Here is a 25551-nt window from a genome sequence, read left to right on the forward strand (position 1 = left end):
TCTCTCTCTCCCATGTTGTATTCCAACTTCTAAAGAAAAAAACTCGGTCTGAAGGAGGCTGGGGTCACTCTCAGGGTCACAGTCCCCAGCGCAAAGAAAGGCAAGAGCCTGAAACCCAGCTGGGCCTGCAGGGCAGTTGGTATATGCAGGGCACTGCGAGCGCGTCCCAGTCTCAGAGGCAGATTCCTCCCTGGGACAGGGGAGGGTTAGAGGCCCTGGACCGGAGCTGGGTGCACTCAGACACGAGAAAGGGGACAGAGGTGCCGCTAGCCCTGCCACTGTGACAGCCCCACTCGCCAACGTTCCACCACCCGCGGGTCACACGGCACCCAGCACCCAAAGAGAGCAGCTGGCTTTGGTTTTTCCCAACTCAACACGAGTTGCAGATTGTGGCTCTGTACAGTTAAACAGCACAGGATCACGTTGGCCAGGGAACAGTATGGGGCTTATAGAGAGGAACATCACTGTTCCTTACCTGCACTCGGAGGGGTAAAATGCTCTGTGATCCTTACACCTGAACCCCCTCACACACTTCCCGACTGCCTAAGGCTGGAGCAAACAGCGGCCTGAGTTCAGGGAAGACAGCAGCACGCAGCACAGGGAGCCCCAGCAAGCAGTGATAAACTCATGCTGCACTGCAGCCATGCTTGCAGCCCCGAGCTGGCAACACCAAAGAGCAAACCAAGTATGAAAGTCGACCGACGAGTTCTCTGCGCAGCTCTCAGGCTGGAAACGCTGCAGCACTAACACTGGCTTTTCAGTAGGGCTGCTTGCCAGTGGAACCAGAGTCACTGACCCAGCAACCAAGGAACACGTATCCCCCTGCATCTCTCCTCACCTTCTCCAGGTCTGCACAGCTGCCGAAGTCCTGCTCAGACAGGTAACTGATCAGGGACTGTCCTTCCGAGGGTCTTCGGAACATCCCTTCCCCCGAACTCAGGTACTGGCCAGCATCTAGGAAAGCAAAAGACAAACAAATGAGGCAGACGCATTTTGCAAACCCACAACATTTAAGAGTCAGAGATCGGATCAGGCACGATTCCATTACACAGCCCCAGCCAGCCCGTGGCCATGCGGCACCATGCTGGCCTTAACTCAGGAACGGCCAGACTAGATGACCCATGGCTAGAGCCAGTCAAGCATCCAGCCTCTGACAGTGACCACCAGCAGAGTATTCAGAGGAAGGGGCAAGGTCCCACAGTAGGCAGGTTGCAGAGGGACAGCTGATCCCAGAGTCTCATCCGATCCCTACTAGTGAGAGATCACAGCTGCTTAACTTTGGCCACTCAACTCTGCTCCCCAGCCCCTTCTAGCTGCTCTTAGATTTAGAGACAGGCAGAGATTTCAGAGCACTGGCCTCAGACACACATGAGACACCATGCTCACGTGCAAATCCCCACATGTGCACAGTCAAAAGCAGCCCTGCAAACGTGCGAGGACCCAGCACCTGAACCCAGCCATACCAGTGGTTTAATGGGGGAGAGGGATAGCTCAGTGGTTTGAGCACTGGCCTGCTAAACCCAGGGTTGAGAGTTCAATCCTTGAGGGGGCCACTGAGGGATCTGGGACAAAAAATCAGTATTTGGTCCTGCTAGTGAAGGCAGGGAGCTGGACTCAATGACCTTTCGAGGTCCCTTCCAGTTCTAGGAGATTGGTATATCTCCAATTATTATAATCCTTTCCACTCACCCCCTGCTCAACTCACCGTACTCCATGTAGAGGGAGCTGGGCGTGCTCACTTCGCTGCTCTGGGTGGAGCCAGAGACATGACCCGGCACCCTCAAGGCGTCACCCTGGGATTCTTTGAGAGAGACAAGAGCAAGGACGCTCGTCAATAGCAGAAGGGCCCAGCCGGGTGATTAACCCCAGCCCCTTGGGACACAGTGGAAGGGAGCAAACGGGACATCACAAGAACATACCCCCCCACTGAAAAAAAAATAGAAAAGGAGTCGGGGGGAGGGGAGAGAGGAGAAGTCAGCTGGTCTCCAGGGAGAAAGGGGCCAGAGAGCTATACTGCATCCAGGCCAGTTCCAGGAGGGGGCAGTCCCGGGGCAAGGCACTTCAGGCAGCTAGAAGGCAAGTTGGCAGACAACAGGCAGCAATTCACAGCTTGCCAGGATTCATCTCCCAGAGCTGCTCCTCCATTGCGCTCCGGAGGAGAGGGACAACGGGACAGCGTGCAAGAGCCTGGGAAGTGCAGAAGTCATTTGTTCCTCCAGCTAATCCAGCAGGGGACAGGGGCAGAACTAGGCAGGAGGCCCCGCTCACTTGCTCGCTCCTGTGGTGGCAGGGCTGGGAAATACAACAGAGCCTGTTGGGAGCACTCAGCCCAGAGTCGGGGAGCACTCTGCACCTCCCAGCCTTCAGCAGCGCCCCCTCTGGCAGAGAGGAACCCCCAGATGGTCCTGCTGGGCCACAGGGTAAGAGCAATGGGATCCTGGGAACTCAGCAGTCCTGGAGGACGCCTAGGACAATGTGGGGGGAATCAGCGGGAGGAGGTGATCTCCAACTCCCTCTAGCCTCTGATTATAGCTGGGGAGAACAGAGCCTTCCAGGCCCAGTGGAGTCCCTGACTTTGCAGCAGCCAGGGCCTAAGGACTCGGATCCCTGCAGCCAGCAGAGCACGGAAGGGTTGTGAAGGTGACCTATAAGTGCACCCGGCGCCCCACCCTCCGCACACACACGTGACGCAATTCACGTCCTCACACGGGCAGAGCTCTTCGAGGGACTGCCTCTAGCCTGCCTGATCAGAGGTGAGCACCTACGGGAGGCTGCAGCCCCGTGAGCCGGCCCCTGGGATCGGATGGGTTGCTGCAGAGACCAAATGACTTGAGGTCTGACTGATCCCAGAAGGGAAGCCCTTGGCTGTCGCTGGCATGAAAATGACAACGGAACACACACAAGGGAGCGGGGAGAGCAATGGGACTGGACACGTGTGATGTGGAACATGCAATAGCTCCAGGCACTGGGAACAGGGAAGGGACCACTGGTGTCAACTCAACTGGCAGAGCAGCTCGCGCTGCCACGCCGTACCGCTCCCCCAGTCCCACGCTTATGGCTCCAGGGCCCAGAAACACACCAGGCAGCACAGGGCATGCGAGACTGAGAACGCCTCTCCTGCTGAACGAGTGTAGTGCTGGTGCAAGGATCAGACCCACAGGCCTGGGGACTGGCCGGCTCTAGGCAAAGCACAGGCAGCTGCTGGGCAAGCTCCCGCCATGCTGCCCGGCAAGCATGCTTTAACCCCAGGGGTGAGGGTGCTCAGTGTCCACAGACTGATCAGTGCCAGCTGGGAGGTAGCTACCAGGTGAGACCAAATCACTTCCCTGAGGCCACAGAACAGCTTTCAGGTGACCACACCTGACCTGGACGGGGTTTGAATCAGGGCTCTAGAGGCAGAGGCTCCATATCTCATTACAAATCCCCAGAACTCAGCAGACCACCCCTGCTCAAGCACAAGGTTCCAAGAACTCATCTGCCACAGAGCAAAGAGCCACCAAAAACCGGCACCGAAACAGCCTCAGGGCCACTGCCTGGCCGAGTGCATAGAACTAATCTCCAAACCCTAGGGGAGCTGCCAGTTCTCTGAGCAGCAGCAGCAGCACCACCACACAGCACGCTGAGGCAGGTCTTCTGAGAGCCCACAGAAGCCAGGCATCGTAACCCGCCAGCTCCATGGAGAGCAAGTGCTGCAGCAAACGAGGTTGGGAGGGGACAGAATCTTGCAGAGGTTCTGTATGAACAGCTGGCACGGCCTGGTGCATCTGCCAGTACGCCCCACCTGGGACACCTTTGCAGACTGCTCGGATAATATGCTCAGTATTTCTAGCCAAGGAACTCATAGGGCTTCGTAAACATTAATGGTTCAAGCCTTCCTATGTCCCAGAAGGAATAATCCCCATTTTATGAAGGGGAAGGCAACCTGAAGCATACAGGTGAGTGGCCTGGTTTCCGAGATACTGAGCACCTGCAACTCTGTGTAAATCGGGTTGTAAAACAACTTCCCCTGGTTCATACAGCAAATCCGAGCCCAGACGACAAGCCAAGAGTCTGATCTGAGCACTACACCACAGCTGTGGGCGGAGTGCTCGGTGCTGAGAGCACCACGTGCCCGGGAAATGCTGCTCCCGGCTCTGCTAATCGGATATCCTCCCACTGGGCAAAGGGGAAGAACTGCTGACTATTCAGAAGTATGGGCCATCCCTCCCTATCCCTTAGCCCTGCACAAGGGGTACGATCTAGCCTGGTTTCCAAAGCAAAGGGGAGAGGATGGGAGCCAATCCAGGGGCTTATCGGAAAACGCCACATAGTGCCATGCAGGGAAGCCAGCTGCAATTCCTGGTCCAGCATGTTATGGCCCCAAACCAAGCAGGGATCCTCATTTAGGTCACATGCATAAACCTGGGGCTCCCTCAAAGCGCCATCAGCGACTCGGGGAAGGAGCGGCCTTTCTAAGTTGACACCAATGTGATAATGGAAATCCTGAACTCAATGCAATGATCACTGATGAGAGGGTGTCTACTGGCTCCCAAACCTGCCACTGGATCTTCTATTATAATGGTGATATCCCTGAGGCCTCCTGGGCAGACAGCGAGGAGGAGGAAGAGGAGAGCATTACGGAAGGAAGAGAAAACAGAGAGAGAGACTGGTTACACACCAAGACAGGAGCCCCGTTTTCTACCTGAAGGCAGCACCTCAGCCCTTAAGGGGTGTCCCCTTGGGAAGCAGCCTGGCCCCCCATTACCCACCCAAAGAGGCCCAGCACTCACCCCCCCAAAGGGAATACACGCATCCAGTCTGTTCTGCCAATCGAACCAGAGGCGGGTTCTACAGTTACAACACGGGACTGTCCCTGCATTCTGGGACCCGGTCCCAGCTAGGGCCATATCTGCAGTTCGGATGAGATCCTGGAGAGAAGGTTCAGGGAGCAGCGAGGCTAGCACCATAGCAGCGCTGCCCGTTCCTAAGCCCTTAGCGAGGCAGGGAGGGAGGGGTAAGCCGACACCTTCCGCCAGCTGACCAAGGGAAGTGAGGCTAGACACCAAGGCGGGGGCTGCTGGGTGTTCAGGGCTGGGTCCCAGAGCTCTGCTGGGGGAGGTAGGAGGCTTCCCTCTCCGTCTCTGGGAATGCAGAGAGCTCTGTACAACGGAGAAGCAAAAGAGCAGAGGCCGGGCTTCCCCAGCTAGCTGCGCATGCATCCCTCCTTGCCTATTTCAGGCACTGCCCAAGGCCAGGCCGGCAGCTAACTTCAGGTCCCCAGGCTCCACTGGAAGAGAACATTGCAAGGCCTTTAATTAGCTCGTTCCCTTCCTCCTCGCCCAGTGCTCAGATCACCCCCTAACGATGTACAACGCCAGTGATGATGCCCACTGAACTCTTGTCCCGAGATCGACGTCCCACCCACCGAATCCCTCCCCAAACGCCGCCCCAGCATTACCGGGAGTTTTCCCAGAGGCCACGTTGGTATCGGAGTGCGAGCGTGAATGGCTTCTCTTGAGGATCCCTTGGGGGGTTGATGTCTGCCCCTCCGAAAAGCTGGACCTGCGCAAGAGGCTCATCCCTCGGCTGCCGCCGCTCGCACCCTGATCCTCCACGGAGGAGATGGACTCCGGCTTCTGGGAGCTGCTGGATGAGAACAGGTTGGAACTGCTGCTCTTGTTGCTGTTGGTGGTGCTACTGCTGGCGCTGCTCTGGCTGCTACAGGCCCGGCCCCGCCGGCCCAGGTTCCCAATGGCCAGATACTCCGGCCCGTCATTGGCGTCGCTCTGGGTGTCATCCTGGCTACCTGCCCAGAGGTCCTCGCTCTGGCTGGTCACGGTGCTGGTGCTCATCTCGCTGACTGAAGAGGAGTCGTCTCTGGGGGAGGAAGCACTGAGCCGGGGGAGGCCAGGTTGGCCCAGAGGGGATCTGTCCTCAGGCGGCAAGAGGGATACGTTGTACAGGGCATTTTCCAGAGGCTGGCTCGTGCTGCTGCACACGGAGGAGCTTGCTGGTCTCCTGTCTGGACAGAGGCAGGAGGTAAAGGTCACACACGAGTGCACAACAGACCAGACAAGGGCAACAAGCACATGGCTCAACACACCAACAAACCCAGGCCAGCAGGGCATGGTCAAGGAATTGCTGGTTTTATTAAAAATCCCTTCCTCCCCACCACTCCCCTAGGTCTTCCAGGCATGTGTTGGAAGCTGAAAACCAAGGCCCATGTCCTCACTGAAGCTTAATTTCCATCCACCGCACTGGGGTGTTATTGCAGGGTTGCTCAGGAAGGCTGGGACACACAGGAACACTGGTTTGCTGTTGTCGGGTGGTGCAGGAGGGCCGGGCACAAAACCTACTTTCACTGTGCGGTAGTTTGGGAAGTCCTGGCGTGTTATCCTCAATTGCTCGAGTGGGCAGGGCTCTGCATGGCCACAGTAGCATCACTTGTCATTAATAAATTAATCTATTAAAATACTAGAATATAAGAGACTAATACCTGATAGGTAACAGGCTAAAAACCAACCAAACAAAACACACAGCTTAAGATTTAAAGCTGAAATGTAAGAAACCTGTCAGATATTTAGCTTAGCCCAATTAGGCTTTAGGATAAGTTAGCCACGTTGTAAAGATACATTAGCATAAGTTAGTTAATAATAAATCTGCTGAGCTTGTGTCTATGTTTGCATGCTGAGGTTTTGAAGAATAACTGCTGAGTTTGGATAATCGTGGCTAGAAGAGATCAGTAGACATCACAAGATGACCGTTGATAGCCGGGGTGAACTGTTAGCGAGTTCCTTAAGATAACTGCATGTTGCTACGGTCATAAGGGGACATAAATGTTAATAAGTTGAAAGAGGAACTATCCAAGTAGCCTATCACGTGACAAGTCCTCTAGTATTATCCGGGTGACAGTCCCAAAGATGGACATAAGGGGGTTTAACCCTCATGCATATTAATGAGCTTTGGTGGGCATATGCATAACTTCTAATCAATACGAGCTGGCAGATGGCTGGAGGTCAGTTTCCTGACCCTCCACAGGAGCCGGCCACTGCACCATTCTTCAGGCTTCCAGCGGGAGAGGCAGGTGTTATTGGGAACGCTGGGGCTGGATGTGGTTTTCTCTAACCATTGCAATCTATGCACAGTTAAGTTAATTGGGGTGTTCCAGTTGATCTGATTAAATTAGATGCTTGTTTCCTCCATGCTCCTCAGATCTCCAACAATGATTTCAGGCCACCTGGTGGCGTTAGCCCTAATGTTTTAAATAATGGAGGAGCTATGAAGCTCCGACTTTTGCCTAACACTAGAGTTTAAAAGGGGTTATCAATATTAGTCAATCCCATAACCAATAAAGGCTACAGTAGCTTGCCGTAGGGTTGCTCAGGAAGCCTGAGTGACACACACGTTACTGCAGGGCCTGACTTTTCAGGATAGATCTATCCTGAACTATGCACTCTGCAAACAGACCCTGTATGAAAGAGAGTAAGTCGCATTCGGAGCGTCCCACGAGCCAGAACACACAACCCCCACTCCTGTTACCTGACATGCTGCTGGAGGCTGGCTGGTGCAGACTGGAGAAGGATCCAAAGTACCTGTGCTGTGTGTAGTCCATAGGAGGGATACATACAGAACCAGGGAGGGCTGTCAGGCTTTGACTCTTCGTCACAGGCAGTGGGGCCTCACTCCTTCTGAGAAACTGAACAGAGGCAGCACAGTTAATAAACCAGAGCTACAGTGTTAAGCAACAAAGGGAAGTGGACACGGAGCCCTGAAAGCAACAACTGTTGAGTCAAAGAGGAATCAACAAGCAGTGCCCAGCGTGAGTGCCTGTTACTAACCGGGGAGGACAGCTGCAGCTCTGGTGTCAGGTGGGATGCTGCCAGCTCTCTACTAGGGAGTGAAAAAGCCATAGTAAAAAAGGGAACCAGCCCATTGTTCTCAGTTAAGCAGCAGGCTCCCATGTGGAAACTACCAGGCTCTCGTGTGATGATCCAGGGCCAGCGGAGGGACCTGACGCGCACAGCACCATCAATCCTGCTGCACCATCCAGCGGAGAGAACTCGGCCACAATTTAATAAACAGCCACCAGGACTTCTCATCTGGAGACCTCAAAGCTCTTTGCAGAGAACGGGGTGGGGTGGGGTGGGAGGGGGAGGCATTATTCACCCTGCTGTACAGACAGGGAAGCTAGCAAAGGGGTGAAGTGACCAGCACAAGGCCGTAAAGGAAGTCAGTGCCAGCAGAGGCACAAATAAAACCCAGCTCTCCTGGGCCCTGAGCCCACCCTCTCCCCAACAGGCTGTATACACCAGTACATCTGTGTCCTCCCAGTGGCAGTCCTGGTTCCTGTTACTGTGCCAAGATTTGAACGGGTAACACACATCACATTCCACCTGTAATTCCTAGGGAACCCACACACCGAGAACTTGAAGGATATTTTCAGAGGAATGACTGGTTCCTACCACCCCCCACTAAAATGTGGATCTTGGAAGCCAATCAAAACAGGACGTGACCTGGCGTGAGCCCCGAATGGCCAACTCCATTAAACAAAGACACCCCCATGCCCACTGCAGCCTGTCTTCAACACCACACAGGCATCACCTGCAGAGAAGCCAGCTCCTAATCAGCTGTTTCCCATCTCTCTTCTAGTCCCTTCCCCGGCCAAGGAGTAAAAACCTTCTCCAAGGGGCTGTGTGCTCTGCGTGAGACACTGTGCGAGGGAACCACTGTTCAGCAGGGAGAGATGGAGACAAAGCAGGGGCCCTTCTCACCATGGACGTGTCAATCTGAGCCAGAAGTCGGGGGTTGTTCTGCTCCACGGCCTCCAGGCACTGTAACATGGCTGTGACGTGGGCGTCACTGAGCAGGAAGGCAGCGTCTGGAAGCAAGCAGCAGCTGAAGGTTGGTCACGCTGGTGAGATCCATGGCACCCCGCTGCTGCCCTCGGCAGACAGGGATTTGTGGTGTGATGCAAAGGGGACCGTGCAATTATTTATTACGTGACACTGGAGACAACCTCCCGGTCCCTCCCTGAGCCAGAGCCTTGGCCAGCTCCTTTGCACCAGACAGAACAATTGCAGAACAGCCTCTCTGCTGTCATGCTAGCTAGGATAAGATGACGATCATCTGGGCATGATCATATGGGATCAGGAAGACAGACAGACAGACACACACCATGGCAACAGCTGTCCTAGGCAACAGGCAAGGGGTTCTCTCACATGGCTGTACAAGAAGTAAGCAGGGCTGGCTATTGCGGGCCAGTCGGGTTCTCAGAGAGCTCCTGGGAAGCTCTGTAAGTGCTGGATAAAGGGCCAGTGGCGGACACAAAGCCCAGTGATAGCCATTGGAAAGGTGCCAGTGACTTCAGTGGCCATTGGAACAGGCCCTAAGCTGGTACCCAGGGCTCAGGTCAGAGTCTCTGGACAAGGCAGCGCTCCAGACCCAGTGGCCAGTCCTGAGCTGGGATATTCCTGTTTGATGCTGCTGTTATGCCAGAGCCTTTTGGTTCCTTTGTTTGAATTAGAGCTGGTGGGAAACAGTTTTCCTGTCCTGCCAGAATTTACAATTTAAAACCATTTTCCTCTCTCAAATTGGGAGGAAAAGGCAAAAGTCTCCAATTTTTGCAAACCAAAAATCTGAAAAAAAAATTGGATCAGGTCAAAATGTTCCATTTTCTACCTTTATTTTACTTCACACATACACCCCCGCCCCCTCCAACAAAATAACTTAAAATTCTAAACAAGTCATTTTGAGCCAAAAAAAATGAAATTTGTTGTTTAGAAAAACGTCAAAATGGGTTTTAGCCCACGAAAGCTTATGCCCAAATAAATTTGTTAGCCTCTAAGGTGCCACAAGGTCTCCTCGTCGTTTTTGCTGATACCGACTAACAATTCTGTATCAGCAAACCTGACAATTCTGACATCTTTTGCAAACAATGCTCGAGATGGGCAATGCACCAAAACTGACCCCTTCCGGTGAAGAGTTTTGGTTCTGATGAATCGGTATTTTCCGACAAAAAAGCTTTCCATCAAATGCTTCCCAGCCAGCTCTAATTTCAACCTAGACAGACACAGGGTGGCTCAGGAACAAAACCAGACCTTGTACCTCTGCTGCCCCCACCTGCTTAGAGGCCGTACCTGGCATTGGACATTGCCAGAAACAGGCTCCTAGACTGCAAAGACCATTGGCCTGATCCCTAGCAGCGCTATAAGGAATCCTAATCCCCCCACCACGTTACACGTTATGGAATCCCCCACACCCTGGCATTCCCTGGGCTACAGAATTTCCTACCCTCCCCCATCCCAACATTCTATGTGCTACCAAAGCTTGTGTCCCTGGCTGGAGAGAAGGGCACGCCTAGATATTCTCACGGGGGGAAAGAGATTGTCTCCACGGTGCTGTTTACCTGTGTAGAATTTCCTGATGTACTGTCTGTTCTCAAGCAGCGGCTTCAGCTGTGCGGAGAGGCAGTGGAACTGCAGACTGTGCTGTAGCCACAGCTCCGCTATGGCTTGATCACCTACGCCATCTGCGCTTGGCTGCCCATTCTCGTGCAGGCTGATGAACTGGAAATGGACACCACACACAAGTCAAGTCAGACAGAGACTAGTGAAAAGAACAGGGGTATTTGTGACACCTTAGAGGCTAACAAATTTATCTGAGCATAAGCTTTCGTGGGCTACAGCCCACTTCATCAGATGCATAGAATGGAACATACAGTAAGACGACATATACACATACAGAGAACATGAAAAGGTGGGAGTTGCCCAACCAACTCTAAGAGGCTAATTAATTAAGATGAGCTATTATCAGCAGGAGAAAAAAAAACTTTTGTACTGATAATGAAGATGGCCCATTTCAGACAGCTGGCAAAAAGGGGTGAGGATACTTAACATGGGGAAATAGATTCAATTTGTGTAATGACCCAGCCACTCCCAGCCTCTATTCAAGCCAAAATTAATGGTATCTGGTTTGCCTATAATTCAAGTTCCGCAGTTTCTTGTTGGAGTCTATTTTTGAAGCTTTTCTGTTGCAAAATTGCCACCTTTAAGTCTGTTACTGAGTGACCAGAGAGGTTGAAGTGTTCTCCTACTGGTTTTTGAACATTCAAACTAGATACACCTCTACCTCGATAGAACGCTGTCCTTGGGAGCCAAAAAATCTTACTGTGTTATAGGTGAAACCATGTTATATACTTGCTTTGATCCACCAGAGTGCGCAGCCCCACCCCCCCAGAGCATTGCTTTACCGTGTTATATCCAAATTCGTGTTATATCGGGTGGCGTTATATCGAGGTAGCAGTGTACCATTAATCTGGGCTTGAATAGAGACTGGGAGAACAGGCAATCGAGTGATCTATCTCGTCATCCACTCCCAGCTTCTGACCAACAGAGGCTACAGACACTCAGAGTATGTTGTTCCACCCCTGCCCATCCGGGTTAACAGCCATTGATAGACCTTTCCTCCATGAATTTATCTAATCCTTTTTTGAACCCAGTTATACTTTTGACCTTCACAACATCCCCTGGCAATGAGTTCTAAAGGCCGATTGTGGATTGTGTGGGAAAGTGCTTCCTTTTGTTTGTTTTTAACCTGCTACCTATTAATTTCATTGGGTGACCCCTAGTTCTTGTGTTATGAGAAGGAGTAAACAACACTTCCTTATTTACTTTCTCCACAAGATTTTATAGACCTCTATCATAGCCCCTCTTAGTTGCCCAGTCACCCTGTTTTGTGAGATCCCTTTGTAACTCTTTGCAGTCTGTGTTGGATGTAACTAACTTGAGTAATTTTGTATCATCTGCAAATTTTGCCACCTCACTGTTTACCCCTTTTTCCAGATCATTTATGAATATGTTGAATAGGACTGGGCCCAATACAGGCCCCTGGGGGACATCACTAATTACCCCTCTCCATTCTGAAAACTGACCATTTATTCCTACCCTTTGTTTCTGATCTTTTACCAGTTACTGATCCATGAGAGATCCTTCCCTCTTCTCCCAGAACTGTTTACTTTGCTAAAGAGCTTGTCAAAGGCTTTCTGAAAGTCTAAGTACACTACATCCATGGAAGCATCCACGCCCATATGTTTGTTGACCCCTACAAAGAATTCTAATAGATTGGTGAGACATAATTTAACTTTACAAAACCCGTGTTGACTATTCCCCCAACAAATTATGTTCATCTATATGTCTGATTATTCTGTTCTTAGTTTCAACCAATTTCCCTGGTGCTGAAGTTAGGATGTAATAGCCAGGATCAACTCTGGAACCTTTTTTAAAAATTGGCGCCACATTAGCTATCCTCCAGTCATCTGCTACAAAAGCTGATTTAAATGATGGGTTACATACCGCAGTTAGTAGTTCTGCAATTTCATATTTGAGTTCCTTCAGAACTCTTGGGTGCATCCCATCTGGTGCTGGTGACTTACTATTTGTTCCAAAACTTCCTCTATTGACAGTTCCTCAGAGCTGTTACCTAAAAAGAACAGCTCGGGTGTGGGAACCTCCCTCGCATCCTCTGCAGTGAAAACTGATGCAAATAATTTGCTTAGTTTCTCTGCAATGGCCTTGTCTTCCTTGAGTGCACCATTAGCATTTCTACTCTCCAGTGGCCTCTCTGATCGTTTAGCAGGCTTCCCGCTTCTGATGTACTTACAAAATTTTCCTTAGTTTTCGGGTCTTTGGCTAGTTGCTCTTCAAATTCTTTTTTGGCCGGCCTCACTATACTTTTACACTTGACTGGCCAGAGTTTATGCCCCATCCTTGACCTGGTCCGAAGCCTAGTCTTGCCACTTAGCAACAGCATCATCACAAATGACGAAGCGTCCCTGATCTGAACAGTGGTACGGTCCGACGTTCCCCCTAGTGCTTATCCCCATCTCTCAGTAGGTCTGGTCCCAGCTGAGGCTGCATGCTCTTTGGAGAAAGGACATGGTCTTTTGTCTATCAAGAGCTATGCCGTATTTCGTGACCTCAAAGCACGTGACACTGTTTTAGGTTTTGTATGAAGAGTTCAGGACAAAGCGGGGGCAATTGGTGCCAGCTGTGGTAGCAGTTAGTGAAGGAGCTGCAAATGACCCTGAGGAATGAGACATCAAAAACCTGTTTCTCACAGACCACATGTCATCCATGGTCTTGGACTGAACTCTGCCAAGCCTTCTGGGACGCAGCTTGTACAGAATACGAGGCTGCATACTTCTGATCGTCCCCCTTAGTTTATGGGGCACTGAATTCACTCACAAATTAAACACGATAGAGGGATTATAACAAAATGTCTCCTCCCTCAATCTATCAAAAGCAAGACAAGAGGATCACTCCAAAGAAGCGAACGGCATTTGGGGCTGTATAAGTAGGGGCATTGCCAGCAGATCGGGGGACGTGGTCATTCCCCTCTATTCGACATTGGTGAGGCCTCATCCGGAGTAGTATGTCCAGTTTTGGGCCCCACACTACAAGAAGGATGTGGGAAAATTGGAAAGAGTCCAGCAGAGGGCAACAAAAATGATTAGGGGGCTGGAGCACATAACTTATGAGGAGAGGCTGAGGGAACTGGGATTGTTCAGTCTGCAGAAGAGAAGAATGAGGGGGGATTTGATAGCTGCTTTCAGCTACCTGAAGTGGGGTCCAAAGAGGATGGAGCTCGGCTGTTCTCAGTGGTGGCAGATGACAGAACAAGGAGTAATGGTCTCAAGTTGCAGTTGGGGAGGTCTAGGTTGGATATTAGAAAATACTATTTCAATAGGAGGGTGGTGAAGCAGTGGAATGGGTGGTGGAATATGGGGCGGCTCTAGGTATTTTGCCGCCCCAAGCACAGCAGGCAGGCGGCCTTCGGCGGCGCACCTGCGGGAGGTCCCCAGTCCGCGGATTTGGCGACGCGCCTGTGGGAGGTCCGCTGAAGCTGCGGGACCAGCGGACCCTCCGCAGTTAAGCCGCCGAAGGCAACCTGCCTGCCGCCCTCGCGGCGACCGGCAGAGCGCCCCCCCGTGGCTTGCCGCCCCAGGCACGTGCTTGGCGTGCTGGTGCCTGGAGCCGCCCCTGGGTGGAATCTCCATCCTTAGAGGTTTTTAAGGTCAGGCTAGACTGAGCCCTGGCTGGGATGATTTAGTTGGGGATTGGTCCTGCTTTGAGCAGGGGGTGGGACTAGATGACCTCCTGAGGTCCCTTCCAACCCTGATATTCTATGATTTTATGAACTCCCCTGCCAGGATGTCCCAGCTGCTCCATGGCAGGCAAGCTGCAGCCTAATGCTTCAGTCACTCAGTTAATCGTGAGAACCAAACTGTGCACCCTAGTCACGCTTGGCTGGCCAGGGAAAGCAGCAGCCTTGAGATCTCCAAGCCAGCTCCGTCCTCCAATCCCAACCCCGCCAGAACTCACCTTCTCCACGTGATGAGCAGAGCGCGGGCTCAGCTGGCGGATGTCTTTCACAAACTGCCAGTAATCCTTCTGCCTGCAGTACACCTGCCCGGAAAACACACAGTTAGACTCCGCCTGATAAACGCCGCTACAATGCTGACAGGTGCTGAGCGACCCGCGCTGTTAATGCGACCTTCGGCAGCCTCTCGTGAGGTCGCCGCGCCGCTCAGCTGACAGCGCAATGAGTTACTCGCAGGCGTTGATATGAGTGAGAGAGAAGAAGGGTGGCCCAGTGGTTAGGGCATTAGGAGACCTGGATTCAATTCCCAGCTCTGTCACAGGCTTCCTTGCATGGCCTTGGGCAAGTGTCTCTGTGCCTCCATTCCGCATCTGTAACATGGGGATAATACGCTGCCCTGCCTCACAGGTACGTGGGGAGCATAAACTCATTAACCGGCTCCTAACACATGCAGGATGTGGATGAGTCAGCCGTGCCAGTAGGACACCCAGTGCTTTCAGTGCCAGCACATTCCACTGAACAACTGCAAAAACCTGCTCTGGGAGACACAGGGCAGGAGATGAGCAGTGGGGCCCGGGATCTGCATGACCCTAGAGCCAGCTCTCAGGCCCCACTGCAAACGTGCTGCTCTGGGGGGAAGTGGTGAGCAGCTTACTGACCTACACCTCCCCTGCCTGCTCTTGCAGCAAACCATTCCTCACACAGCCGGCCACAGGAGCAATTCCCAGGTGCAGCGCACTGGTACTGTCTGTGTCTCAGCTGGCAACACAGCCCACCGGGGCCCCTGAAGAACCATCAGCGGATGGCCCCTGGCACTCAGCAGGCCGGAGCCTCTTTGCAAACAGGCACAGGGAGCAACAAAACGAGAAAAGGGGAAAAAAGGAAAAGCGAAAGCGAAAGAGCAAGAGGCCGTAAAAAGAGAGGAAGAACATGGACAGGAAAAAGCCAAAGCATAGCAATTGCACGGGGGGCTGGTGTGAAGGGGAGAGGGTTATTCATTAATCCACTGCCATGGGGCCCAACAAAAGGAGGAGGCTGGCAACTAGCACCTGCACTGCTGCTCAAACGCCCTGCAGGACGCACCTCCTGCCCTGCCAGACAGGCAAGGAACAGCCCAGCTGTCCACCGATTCTCAAGGGGCAGGAGCTTGCAGGAGGAGAGCAGTTGGAGGAGAGGACTGGCAGTGAAGAGGTTAACGCAAGACCCTCCACAGATCCCACCTATTTGCAGGTTCGGCTGGGAGCCTGGGCAGATCTGACCCTTAGCACAGCGAAGCGCAATCCAAGCAGGGCAGAGCCGTTCAGAGTCCGGCAAAGCGGGAGACAGGAAGTTCTGCCCGGCCAAGCCAAGGGGGCTCATCGCCGTAACGACCTTGTTGGCCCCATGGCGCACCAGGGTGACACTGCACCAAAGCAATGGGGTGCGGATCACCGTTCTGCCCGTTGGGAAAGCAGCGCGGGTTGGAGGATGCAGCACGAGGAAGGTGAGGCAGTGTGGGGAATGTTCCAAATAAATCCTCCTCTCCACGCCAGCCCCAGATACCTCTCACCTCCGAGTGTCGGAGTGCACGGGGCAGAGAGATTCATGCGTAAATTCAGACCTTTCTCCCCCTTACGTCTGCCTGGTTACTTCACGACCACCATCACCACCTGCTTCATGCTTCTGTGCTCTACTGCGCAACCCAGGGGAAGGGCTTCCGTTCAGGCTGAGACCTGGGTCTTAAAGGGACAGCGTCCCATCCCCTTGCAACAGGGCCATGGTTAATTTAAATGGTGAGCTTTCGTGACAGGAAGGAGGGAAATGAGGACGCTGACTCTTCTGGACTAAAGTGAAACTTGCCTCCTCCACGCCAGCCCTGGGACCACAACCACGTGACTGAATCAGAATTGCTCCCCACAGGTTCGAGAGTACAACCCTCTCGTTAAGTCCCAACCTAGCAGAGGTAGTGGGCTTGGTTGCTCAGAGGCAGAGGGAAATGTTCCCCAGATTCCAGCTGCTTTCAAGGTAAAGCAGATCTGGGAACGGGGACATTTGAATGCCGTTTGCCGTGTTAATTGCACGCTTGCCTCTCCACTCGTTCTCTTGAAATTTTTGCTGAGTTCAACATTGCACAAGTCACTGTTATCAGTGTTCTCTTTCTTAACAGCAGCACAAACTGGGAAGAACTTTCTGATCAGACAGCAGTGCAAAAGGAGTCTAACTTCAGGGAGGGACAGAGGCCAACACAAAAACATCCTGGCAAACAAAGCAGCAGAGATTTTGTGTCTTCTAACATTGCAAGCCACCAACGGGCTCTCCTGCACTGCTAAGCAGCTAGGAAGCAGGCTTGAAATTTAATGCAGCATGCTGCTAGGATGGCATATTCCGTTTGCTCTCAGCTGCGGTCTGTCTCAGCTTTCTTCGGAGAGGCTCTCCCCTTTTATTAGTTATGCTTCTTGTTAAAGATCAACTACAAAGGGAATATTTTTTGTTCATGTCATGTGCTACTGCTTCATAAGGTATAAAAGCGGCCTTAGTATATTTTTCTCCAACAATAACATATTTTCCCTGTGCCTATTTTATTTTAGAAATATAAAAAACATCAATTGTTTTCTTCCCATGGATTTTATTCTTTGGGGGCGGGGGTAGAATATTACGGTGAGAGTTTTCAGCCCTGGAGACAGAATTTTTATTTTATATACAATAAATATATATATCCCTCAGGGCTGAGAAAACTCCCACCCTAGTTCTCAATTGTGCATGTGTGTAAATATAATTTCTTTTCAGTTGGAAGCCAGTATGTGGGGGTCACTGTTGAATCATTCCCAGAAAGCTCTTCTCCCCTTGAGTGTAAGGAGTCTGAATGAAACAAGTGTGAACAGAAAACAATGTGCTAGAGAGTCAGATTCAACACCCCCTCCCCAGCTACTATCCAATTCAGTCTCTTGTGATGTCACAATCCCACTAGTTCTCCAAGGAGCTCTCCAGCCAGAAAGTCAAGACCTGATACTTCTAATAACAAAAAACAAATGGGAAAAGAACCTTCTTTGCATATAATAAAAGCAACAAAGGTGGGGAGGGCACTTGCTCATGCTAAGTAGATCTAACATCTAACTGCTCACAGACCCTTGGGCACGAACAACCTCCTATGCACTGAAAGTGTTCAGTTATTCCAAATGTGTAATCAACGCATAACATGGTCTGTCTGAAGTGTGTTTCCTTAAAACAAGTACTGTGCATCTAGCACAAATCAACAGCCAGCAGGTTATTTCTAGGCTTGCTGATAATCCACCCAAGTTCATTTGCACCTGTGTCAATAGGGGGCAAATTTTCAAATAGAAACTACCGGAGGGTGGAAATGGTGAACAGAGGGGGAGACAGTCTCCGGGCTGTCTGAATGCTTGGGGCAGGGGCAAGGAGGGAGAGGAGAGGCTGGCTTTAGGGCAGCAGTGCTGAAGGGAATGGATCCATAAAGCCCAGGGGGTTCTCAATCTTTTTCCTTCTGAAGCCCACTCCAAGAGCCTATCAAAACTCCATGGCCCACCTGTGCCAAAACTACTGGTTTTCTCCATATAAAAGCCAGGGCTGGCGTTAGGGGGTAACAAGCAGGGCAATTGCTTGGGGCCCCATGCCACAGGACTCCCCGCCCCCGTGAAGCGGAGTTGCTCAGGCTTCGGCCTCGCTGGCAGGGCTCAGAGCTTCAGCACCATGCAGTGGGACTTTGGCTTTCTGCTGGCCCTGCTTGGAGAACCCCCTGAAACCTGCTCGCAGTCCCCCAGGACCACTGATATAAACAGCAGCAGCCAGGAAGCGGTGAGGGCAAAACAAGAGAGATCATGTTTGTGTGAAGCATGGATGCAGGAGTCAGACTGATTTATTATTTCATAATCAAGACCGTTAAGGAACAGGGCTTCTCCTCCAGACCAGGCTAAAAAGCTGCAACCCTGCCCAAGACCCCACATTTCAGCTCCATGTTAGCAGACTGCCTCATTACAAATTCTGCATGGTCATTGCTGGGGGACCCAACGGGCAGAAACAAATAGGTGGGTGGGGCCAGGCAGCTTCTTACAGCAGAGATCACCAATGCTTAGCAAAATGTGGCACAAAATGATAGGAGAGCCGGTGAAGTGACAGGCAAGCGGACTGGCACTCAAATCCAATAGCTGCAGGAGTTTTCCCTAGTGTGATGAAGCCTGAGGCAAGACCATTCCCTGGGTTGATGGCTTCCTGTGTTCATACTGACAATTTACCCACATGCAAGGATTTCACTGCATTGTACAAATATTAACCCTCCCTATCCCCTTTTGAGTAGGGCAGGATCATCACGGGAAATCTGAGGCACAAAGGGAGGAAATTACTTGCCCAAGGTAAAAACAGCAAATCAGTGGCAGAGCTGGGGATAAAAGCCCAGAAGTCCTGACTTCCCGTCCTGTTGCAGAAAACAATGACTCCATTAGAGCTTTAGCCCCCGCAAACTTGATGCTAATAAAACCATCAGCCTGCCGCTTCAATGCCAATCAGGCTCACTACAGATCATCTCACTCATGGTTTCCAGAAGTCACGGACCAAAGGATTCTCTGGGTAACAAAAGCGTCACCTGTTAGAACAGCAGCATGGTGATAAATGCCAGATTTCCCCACATGCCAAACCCTACCTTATCGTGGATGAGCCCGTGATAGAGGATGCTGTGCATATCCCTGCACAGCCGCTTCAAGCCGCCATATTTAGACCAGACGTTCGGGTTGTTGCTGGACACCAATCCCTCTACGGTGGTCTTCAAATTGCCCAGTAGTTTCCAATGCTCCTTTCTGCACATGCAAAAGAACACACAGTGCCAGTTAGTTCCCCTCAGATCCATCAGCCATACAGTGATCAAAGTTTAGTGGCCTGACAACAGAATGAAATGCTGCCAAAGTGGGCCTTGGTGAAGTTAAAACCTTTGGGTAGGAGATCTAGAAGCCAGCACGGCATGGGCATCTGTACTCACACTGCTGGACTGTAGGCCGCCTGCCCGGGGGTTTTAAGTTCACTAGACTCTAGCTGGTGTATTGACTACTCCACTCATGAGTATGCCAGCGCAGGCTACTGAGTGCAAGACGTTGCAGGCATGGAGGGGACCAATGCAACGGAGCATTGCATAAGAAAGATGGATGCCAAAGCTGACTCAGATTCCATCTGTGCTGGATCATGTTAGCATGTTCCCTCCCTCAAATACTGATGCTATATACAGATCTCAGCCCCGCATGCAACCCTCAATGCAATCTAGTGTTTGGGCACTTCCACGGGGGAGACACTGTCTCTTCTGCACAGGAACACCATGAGAGAGGAGTTCAAGATGGTATCTGCTGATCATTCAAAGGATATGCAAGTGTTATGGTCATTTCTTAATCCAACTCCAGGATTAGGTGACTAAAACATCATCATGATACAGTTAAATAGAAGATTGGCAGGCTAAGTCCAGCTCTACTATAAGGACAAGAGCAGCTCTCATAGTCCCTAAATTCTGTATTGAGTCCAAGTGGAGATTTAAAAAAAATAAAATAAAAAAATGTAATGAAATTGTGTTCCAGTCCAGATCAACCTCACACATCCTAGGTAACTTACTACTTCCCTTCTCACAAACACTGAGCACCTCATCATCCCATGGAAGACAGGAAATCATCATACCCCCATTTTACGGATGGGTAAATGGGGATGGGGAGGTAACAGAAGTTGGCCACGGTCACGCAGGAAGTCAGCAGTAACTTCAGGAATGGAACCCAGGTGGCTTGACTCCTAGATCCCCAGTACTAGCCACTAGACAACACTGCCTGAGAAATATAAATCCCTAAGTAAACAAGAGACAACTGTACTGAGGAATATTTGCTTAATGCATAAAAAAACGAAATAAAAAGCTTCTAGTCCCAAAGGCTCAATCAGTTCACATTAGCCCTCAAAAGCAATCTTTCAGAGAACTATACACCAACAGAAAAGCTGTCAGACAGTTTAGAAGTCCCAACAAACATGTCCCTGCAGTGTTTGTAACCCACGCATTACAACACAGTGCTAGTATGAGACTAAAAGTGAAACTGACCAGAAACTAGCCATGAAGTGATTATCTGTTCTCACTGCCCACGCTGATTAAAATGTAAAAAGGGAAAAAGAAGGACAACCAATGAAAAATAAATTAGATTTCTAAAATGCTTGATTTTTTAATGTGAGGCAGTATTTGCAGCATAGATATGGACATCTGTTTTTAAAATGTAAAATACTGATATTTGAACCTTTGAAAATAAATTTCTCAGCTACAAATAGTGTCTTTGTTGGAACTATTACATTATTATCTAAGCACTGGTTATGTTTACAGTGAATCAGCAGATGAGAGAAGCACTCAGCTCTCTTCCAGGCCTTCTGACAACCCCACAATTTATAGTTGTTTATTGCCAGTTTAAATTGCTGAGAGGGCCTATTCATTTTGCCAAGGGCATTTGATAAGGAAAGGAACAGCACATTAACTCAGTGACAGTACAGTAATTCATCAAGAATTAAGGGCAGGACCAGTTGCTTCTCAAAGACATGCCAAATAACAAGCTCCCGCAGCCTTTGAAAGGATCAAGGATCTAACCAGGAGAGAGGAGTTCATCTTACAGTAAAAACCTCTACTCAACACTAGTGCTCCAATGATCTGCATAACCCCTGTCAGAGGATTGTGCCACAGAAATTCCCCAGAGATCTTAAAGTGACGTTAACAGCCAACCGGAACAACTCTCCAATATCGCTTAATGCAAGCTTCTTTTTTCTGTAGTATGGTCACTTGTCAGTTTTTGTAAAGCCCGCTGAAGGACTGTTCATAGCAGGGTGAAACAGGATCAAACGTAGGGTGCATGGTAATGCACTCAGAGCACTGGCAGTATTTCACGGTTCAGGGTGCCAGCGGATGGCGTTTGGGGGGCAGGATGGCATTCTAGCCCAACCTTAACGCATATCGAGCTCCACAACTCCCCAAACGCCTCAGAGATCTGTGCCAGTGCCAGAGGCAGGATATTAGTCTAACCAGACCAATAGTCTGAGCTGGCACAGAAATGCCTATGCACAAGATACAGTTACTAACTATTACACGACACACAGACAAACCCAGCCACTTGAGTGCGCACATAGCGTTTGCTGCCAGACCCTGACTTTTACACTAGATCCTCCTTGGCAGCCAAGCTGCCTTAGGGGCAGCCTAGCTGTCAGACAGTTTAGCCACAGCTTCCAAACACTGTTAAAAGAAAACTCAGCTGGGACTGTGGGGAGAGAGCAGAATTCTAAACCAGATTCCAGGGCCAGCCTCCTTCTTTGGATCCTAACTGGCTGGCTCATTTAGAGAGAGTAAAAAGCTTAACAAGTCTTGATTCCACCAACCCATTCTTCTAAATTTACACAGAAATGTCTGTCTCTACACACACCAGGTGAGCCTGCTTTGCATACTGACAGGGGAAGGGAGCAGAGGCCCTCTGTGCTAACCTAGCAGCTGCATCCGTTAAGCGCTGTCACCTGATCAGCTCCTCTCTGGGATGTTTCCAGGACTCAGATAGATTGGGGAAGTGGGAGTGAAAGCACAGCCAGAGCCTGAATTTAGATCCTAGAGTTCATGATGCCAGGAAACTCCCTTTTAGTTATTATTATCATGCTATAAAAAGTATCCAACACACACATATTGCAGAGGTGTTTCCACTACACATCAGAGCCTTGGGAAGGTGTGTAAACCCCATGCTCGTTATGCAAACCTGCCTTGGCACATCCTCTCCAAAGGTAAAACAACTGCATTCCAACAGAGTGGAGTCACTGTTTCTGCCAACACAGAATTAGTCCTTGGGAGTTTTGGAGTTGTTTTGTTTAAAGCACTGTGTCAATGAACCAAGATACATATAAGAAACCATGATCAGCTGAACAAAAACAGATGTACAGGGAAAGGTAGGAAGTTATTTGGTAGAAAGATGAAAGAGAAATGGACATTAAAATATCTCTGATCTACTGACAATGATTTTACAGTATAGCACTTTTCATCCCAAAGAATCCCAGAGCACTTCACAAGCTAGACATGCAAGAATCTTCACTCATCACTGAAAATGCAGCCACCTCTGGGGTGAGACATGTCATCTCTGTAACAGCACACAGCAACAGTGCACTACAGTTTAAGATGAGAAATTAAAAATTCTACAGCCAACTGCAGGTGCAGGGGGAATTCAGAGAGGCAGAACTGAGCTACCCACATTGGTGTTTGGTCTGGACCTACGGGATAACACTCCTAACTCCTGTAAAGACTGCAGTGTGGGAGATTTGCTTCAGAGTCTCACTTGCTGAGCCTGGCAGGAAGGTCTGGGGAGCTGCAGTGACTGAGCGCTTCGCCATTTGAATGGGTTTCCACTCAGCCACTCTCCAGCACCCCCCTCTGACAGATGCTCAGAGGAGCACCAATAGGCACCAGAGAAAACGAAGCCCAGCCCTACTGGGCCAAGGGCGTGGGGAGTTGAAATAACCCTAGAAAATTCCCAGGGGACTCCCAGCCCGCTGAAAAAAAAAAAAAAGCCATCTACTTACTGAAAGAGCGAGGGGAACTTTACCCGGGTCACATTTCAGGAGAGGTCTTTCCCCTTTAGAAATCACGTCACATTTAATGTATATTTTGTGATCAAGTAAAACACAGCTAGCCATGCTCCCCAGGCAGACAGCTGAGCACTTCTACAGAGACTCATTCAGCCTGCTCCTGAAATCATTTGTTTGTGGAGCTGTAGCCTGCTGTCACGGTAACTGGTGTGTTCTCACAAATAGTGAAGGTGACTTGGAGTGAGCAGGGGGGGAGAAAGGAGACTGAGCTGGAAGAATGGCTCATTCACTCAATACCAGAAAAGCAAACCGATTTCTCAGAGCTGCAAAAGCATTCCAAGCAAATCTGGGAAATGACACATAAGAAAGTAATGTCAGGTTATCTAGGCAAGACTCCTGGTGTGCATGATCTCACTCCAGAAAGGGAGGGGTAGGGCAGGGAGGCAATGATACAGGTTTGATACCAGGAAGCAGGTCAGTGGACTTTGGTCTGTCTGCAGCCAGCAGTGTTTAGCATTTGTATACAGTACTATGGCATTGCCACTGTGACTAAAGACATATTCCTACCCTGAAGAGCTTCCTACTTACACCAGTCACAAGACACGGGCACAGAGTGGGATATACACAAACAGAGTAAACAACTGGGGGCCAAATTCTTAGCCTGTGTAAACTGGTGAAGCTTCATTCAAGTCAGAGCTATGCTGATTCACAGCACCTGATGATATAGCTCAAGGTGTTTAAGGAGAGGCTGGATTCTTATTTCCAGAGCACCTGAGGTGTACACAGCACTATGCAAGAGATGTGTGATGGGTTCGGTCACAGAGACCCGCTTGGGACTGTCATCTGATGTGCTGAAACTACCTCTGGGCCTGTTTTCTTTGCCAGCTTGGGACTTCAGAACCCTGCCTTGTTGAGCCGGACACGCTAACCTGCGGCAACACACACTCTGGGTCTGAACCATGCCCCCAAAGCTGCAGACTTAACTGAAAACAGCTCAGCGAGTGCTCCTATCTCCAGCACCCAGACCCCAATGGGATCCAAACCCCAAATAAATCCGTTTGACTCTGAATAAAGCTTATACAGGGTAAATGCAAACTCTCTGCCCTCTATAACACCGATAGAGAGATATGAACAGCTGTTTGTTCCCACAGGTATTAATCACTTACTCTGGGTTAATTAATAAACAAAAGTGATTTTATTAAGTATAAGAAGTAGGATTTAAGTGGTTTCAAATAATAACAGACAGAACAAAGTAAGTTACCAAGCAAAATAAAACAAAAACACACAAGTCTAAGCCTAATACATTTAAGAAACTGAATACAGGTAAATCTCACCCTCAGAGATGTTCCAATAAGCTTCTTTCACAGACTAGACTCCTTCCTAGTCTGGGCCCAATCCCTTCCCCTTGCACAGTCCTTGTTAGTTCAGCTCAGGTGGTAACTAGGGGATTTCTCATGACTGGCCGCCCCCTTTGTTCTGTTCCACCCTCTTTTATATCTTTGGCACAAGACAGGAATCTTTTGTCTCTCTGGATCCTCACCCCTCCTTCTAAATGGAAAAGCACCAGGTTTAAGATGGATTCCAGTATCATGGGACATGTTCACATGTCCAGTGAGACCCCAAGCCTCCCTTCTTCCTGGGCTGACTTGCAGGGCCCCAGGAAGGTTAGCAAGTAAACAGCCATTCACAACCAATTGTCCTAGTCAATGGGAGCCATCAAGATTCCAAGCCACCATTAATGGCCCACACTTTGCATAATTACAATAGGCCCTCAGAGTTATATTTCATATTTCTAGTTTTAGATACAAGAATGATACATACATACAAATAGGATGACCACACTCAGTAGATTATAAGCTTTGTAATGATACCTTACAAGAGACCTTTTGCATAAAGCATATTCCAGTTACATTATATTCATACTCAAGCATATTTTCATAAACATATGGAGTGCAACATCACAAGACGATCAGCTAATTAGAATGGGTATTTTTTCTAATAGCTCATTGTTACAGCCCTGGCTGAATTCCCCCTTGGGGACACACACCAGGCTGCTGTACTGGACCCAGTCTTTGGATCCTGTGTGCTTCCAGACTCAACTGGTCTGAGCAGCACCACGATGATGTCTCTAAGGCTTTGTCTACAGCTGTGTCGCTAAAAGTCGGGCAACGTAGCCAATGTTTGTCGGCACTTTTGCCAACAAAATATGTCCACCCCACAACGAGCAGTTAATTACAAATATGAGGAAGGATCTGTAACAAATCAGAGTCTCTGCCTGACTCTGGCAGAAATGGCATCACGCTACATCATGACCTGCCACTGGTTGATAAACGGACCCAGGGGATCAAACCCCAAACAGCATGTAGCCCTCTTCTGCGTGGATCAGACTAACCTAGACAAACACCTCAAAGGTCTCCTTAAAAAAAAAAAAAGCATTGGCAACACTTGTACAGCTTGTCACACACACAGACTCTCAGTGACTACAACAGCTACAGCGTACATACGCAACCTTGAACTGAATTTCAAGAAGAGACTTGAAAGAGGGCTTCTGACAGATGGGGTCAGGAAGACCGTGTTAATTACATCTCTAATACAGGCTGAAAAGAAACCAGCCACAAAATGTTAGTGTCTCCAGAGTTTCACTGGACA

General features: G+C 50.0%; 1 protein-coding gene across 5 annotated transcripts in view; it reads right to left on the reverse strand.

The window, feature by feature from the left end:
* The window catches only part of RUBCN (rubicon autophagy regulator), a 52537-nt gene that overhangs the window by 22391 nt on the left and 4595 nt on the right, over positions 1-25551 (reverse strand). For 4 of the 5 annotated variants that reach the window (XM_039487603.1, XM_039487602.1, XM_039487604.1 and 1 more), the window contains exons 2-9: positions 18989-19142; positions 14358-14441; positions 10385-10544; positions 8751-8857; positions 7519-7675; positions 5438-6001; positions 1706-1801; positions 839-954 (exon numbers count right to left, since the gene is read on the reverse strand). In XM_039487603.1, the coding sequence (XP_039343537.1) occupies positions 839-954; positions 1706-1801; positions 5438-6001; positions 7519-7675; positions 8751-8857; positions 10385-10544; positions 14358-14441; positions 18989-19142 (1438 nt within the window). Of the gene's footprint in view, positions 1-838; positions 955-1705; positions 1802-5437; positions 6002-7518; positions 7676-8750; positions 8858-10384; positions 10545-14357; positions 14442-18988; positions 19143-19938; positions 20178-25551 lie in introns of those variants that run through there. The other variant, XM_039487606.1, reaches the window with a different exon arrangement.

Source organism: Mauremys reevesii, linkage group 9 (assembly GCF_016161935.1).
Source record: "Mauremys reevesii isolate NIE-2019 linkage group 9, ASM1616193v1, whole genome shotgun sequence".
In the NCBI taxonomy this organism is placed as follows: Eukaryota; Metazoa; Chordata; order Testudines; family Geoemydidae; genus Mauremys; species Mauremys reevesii.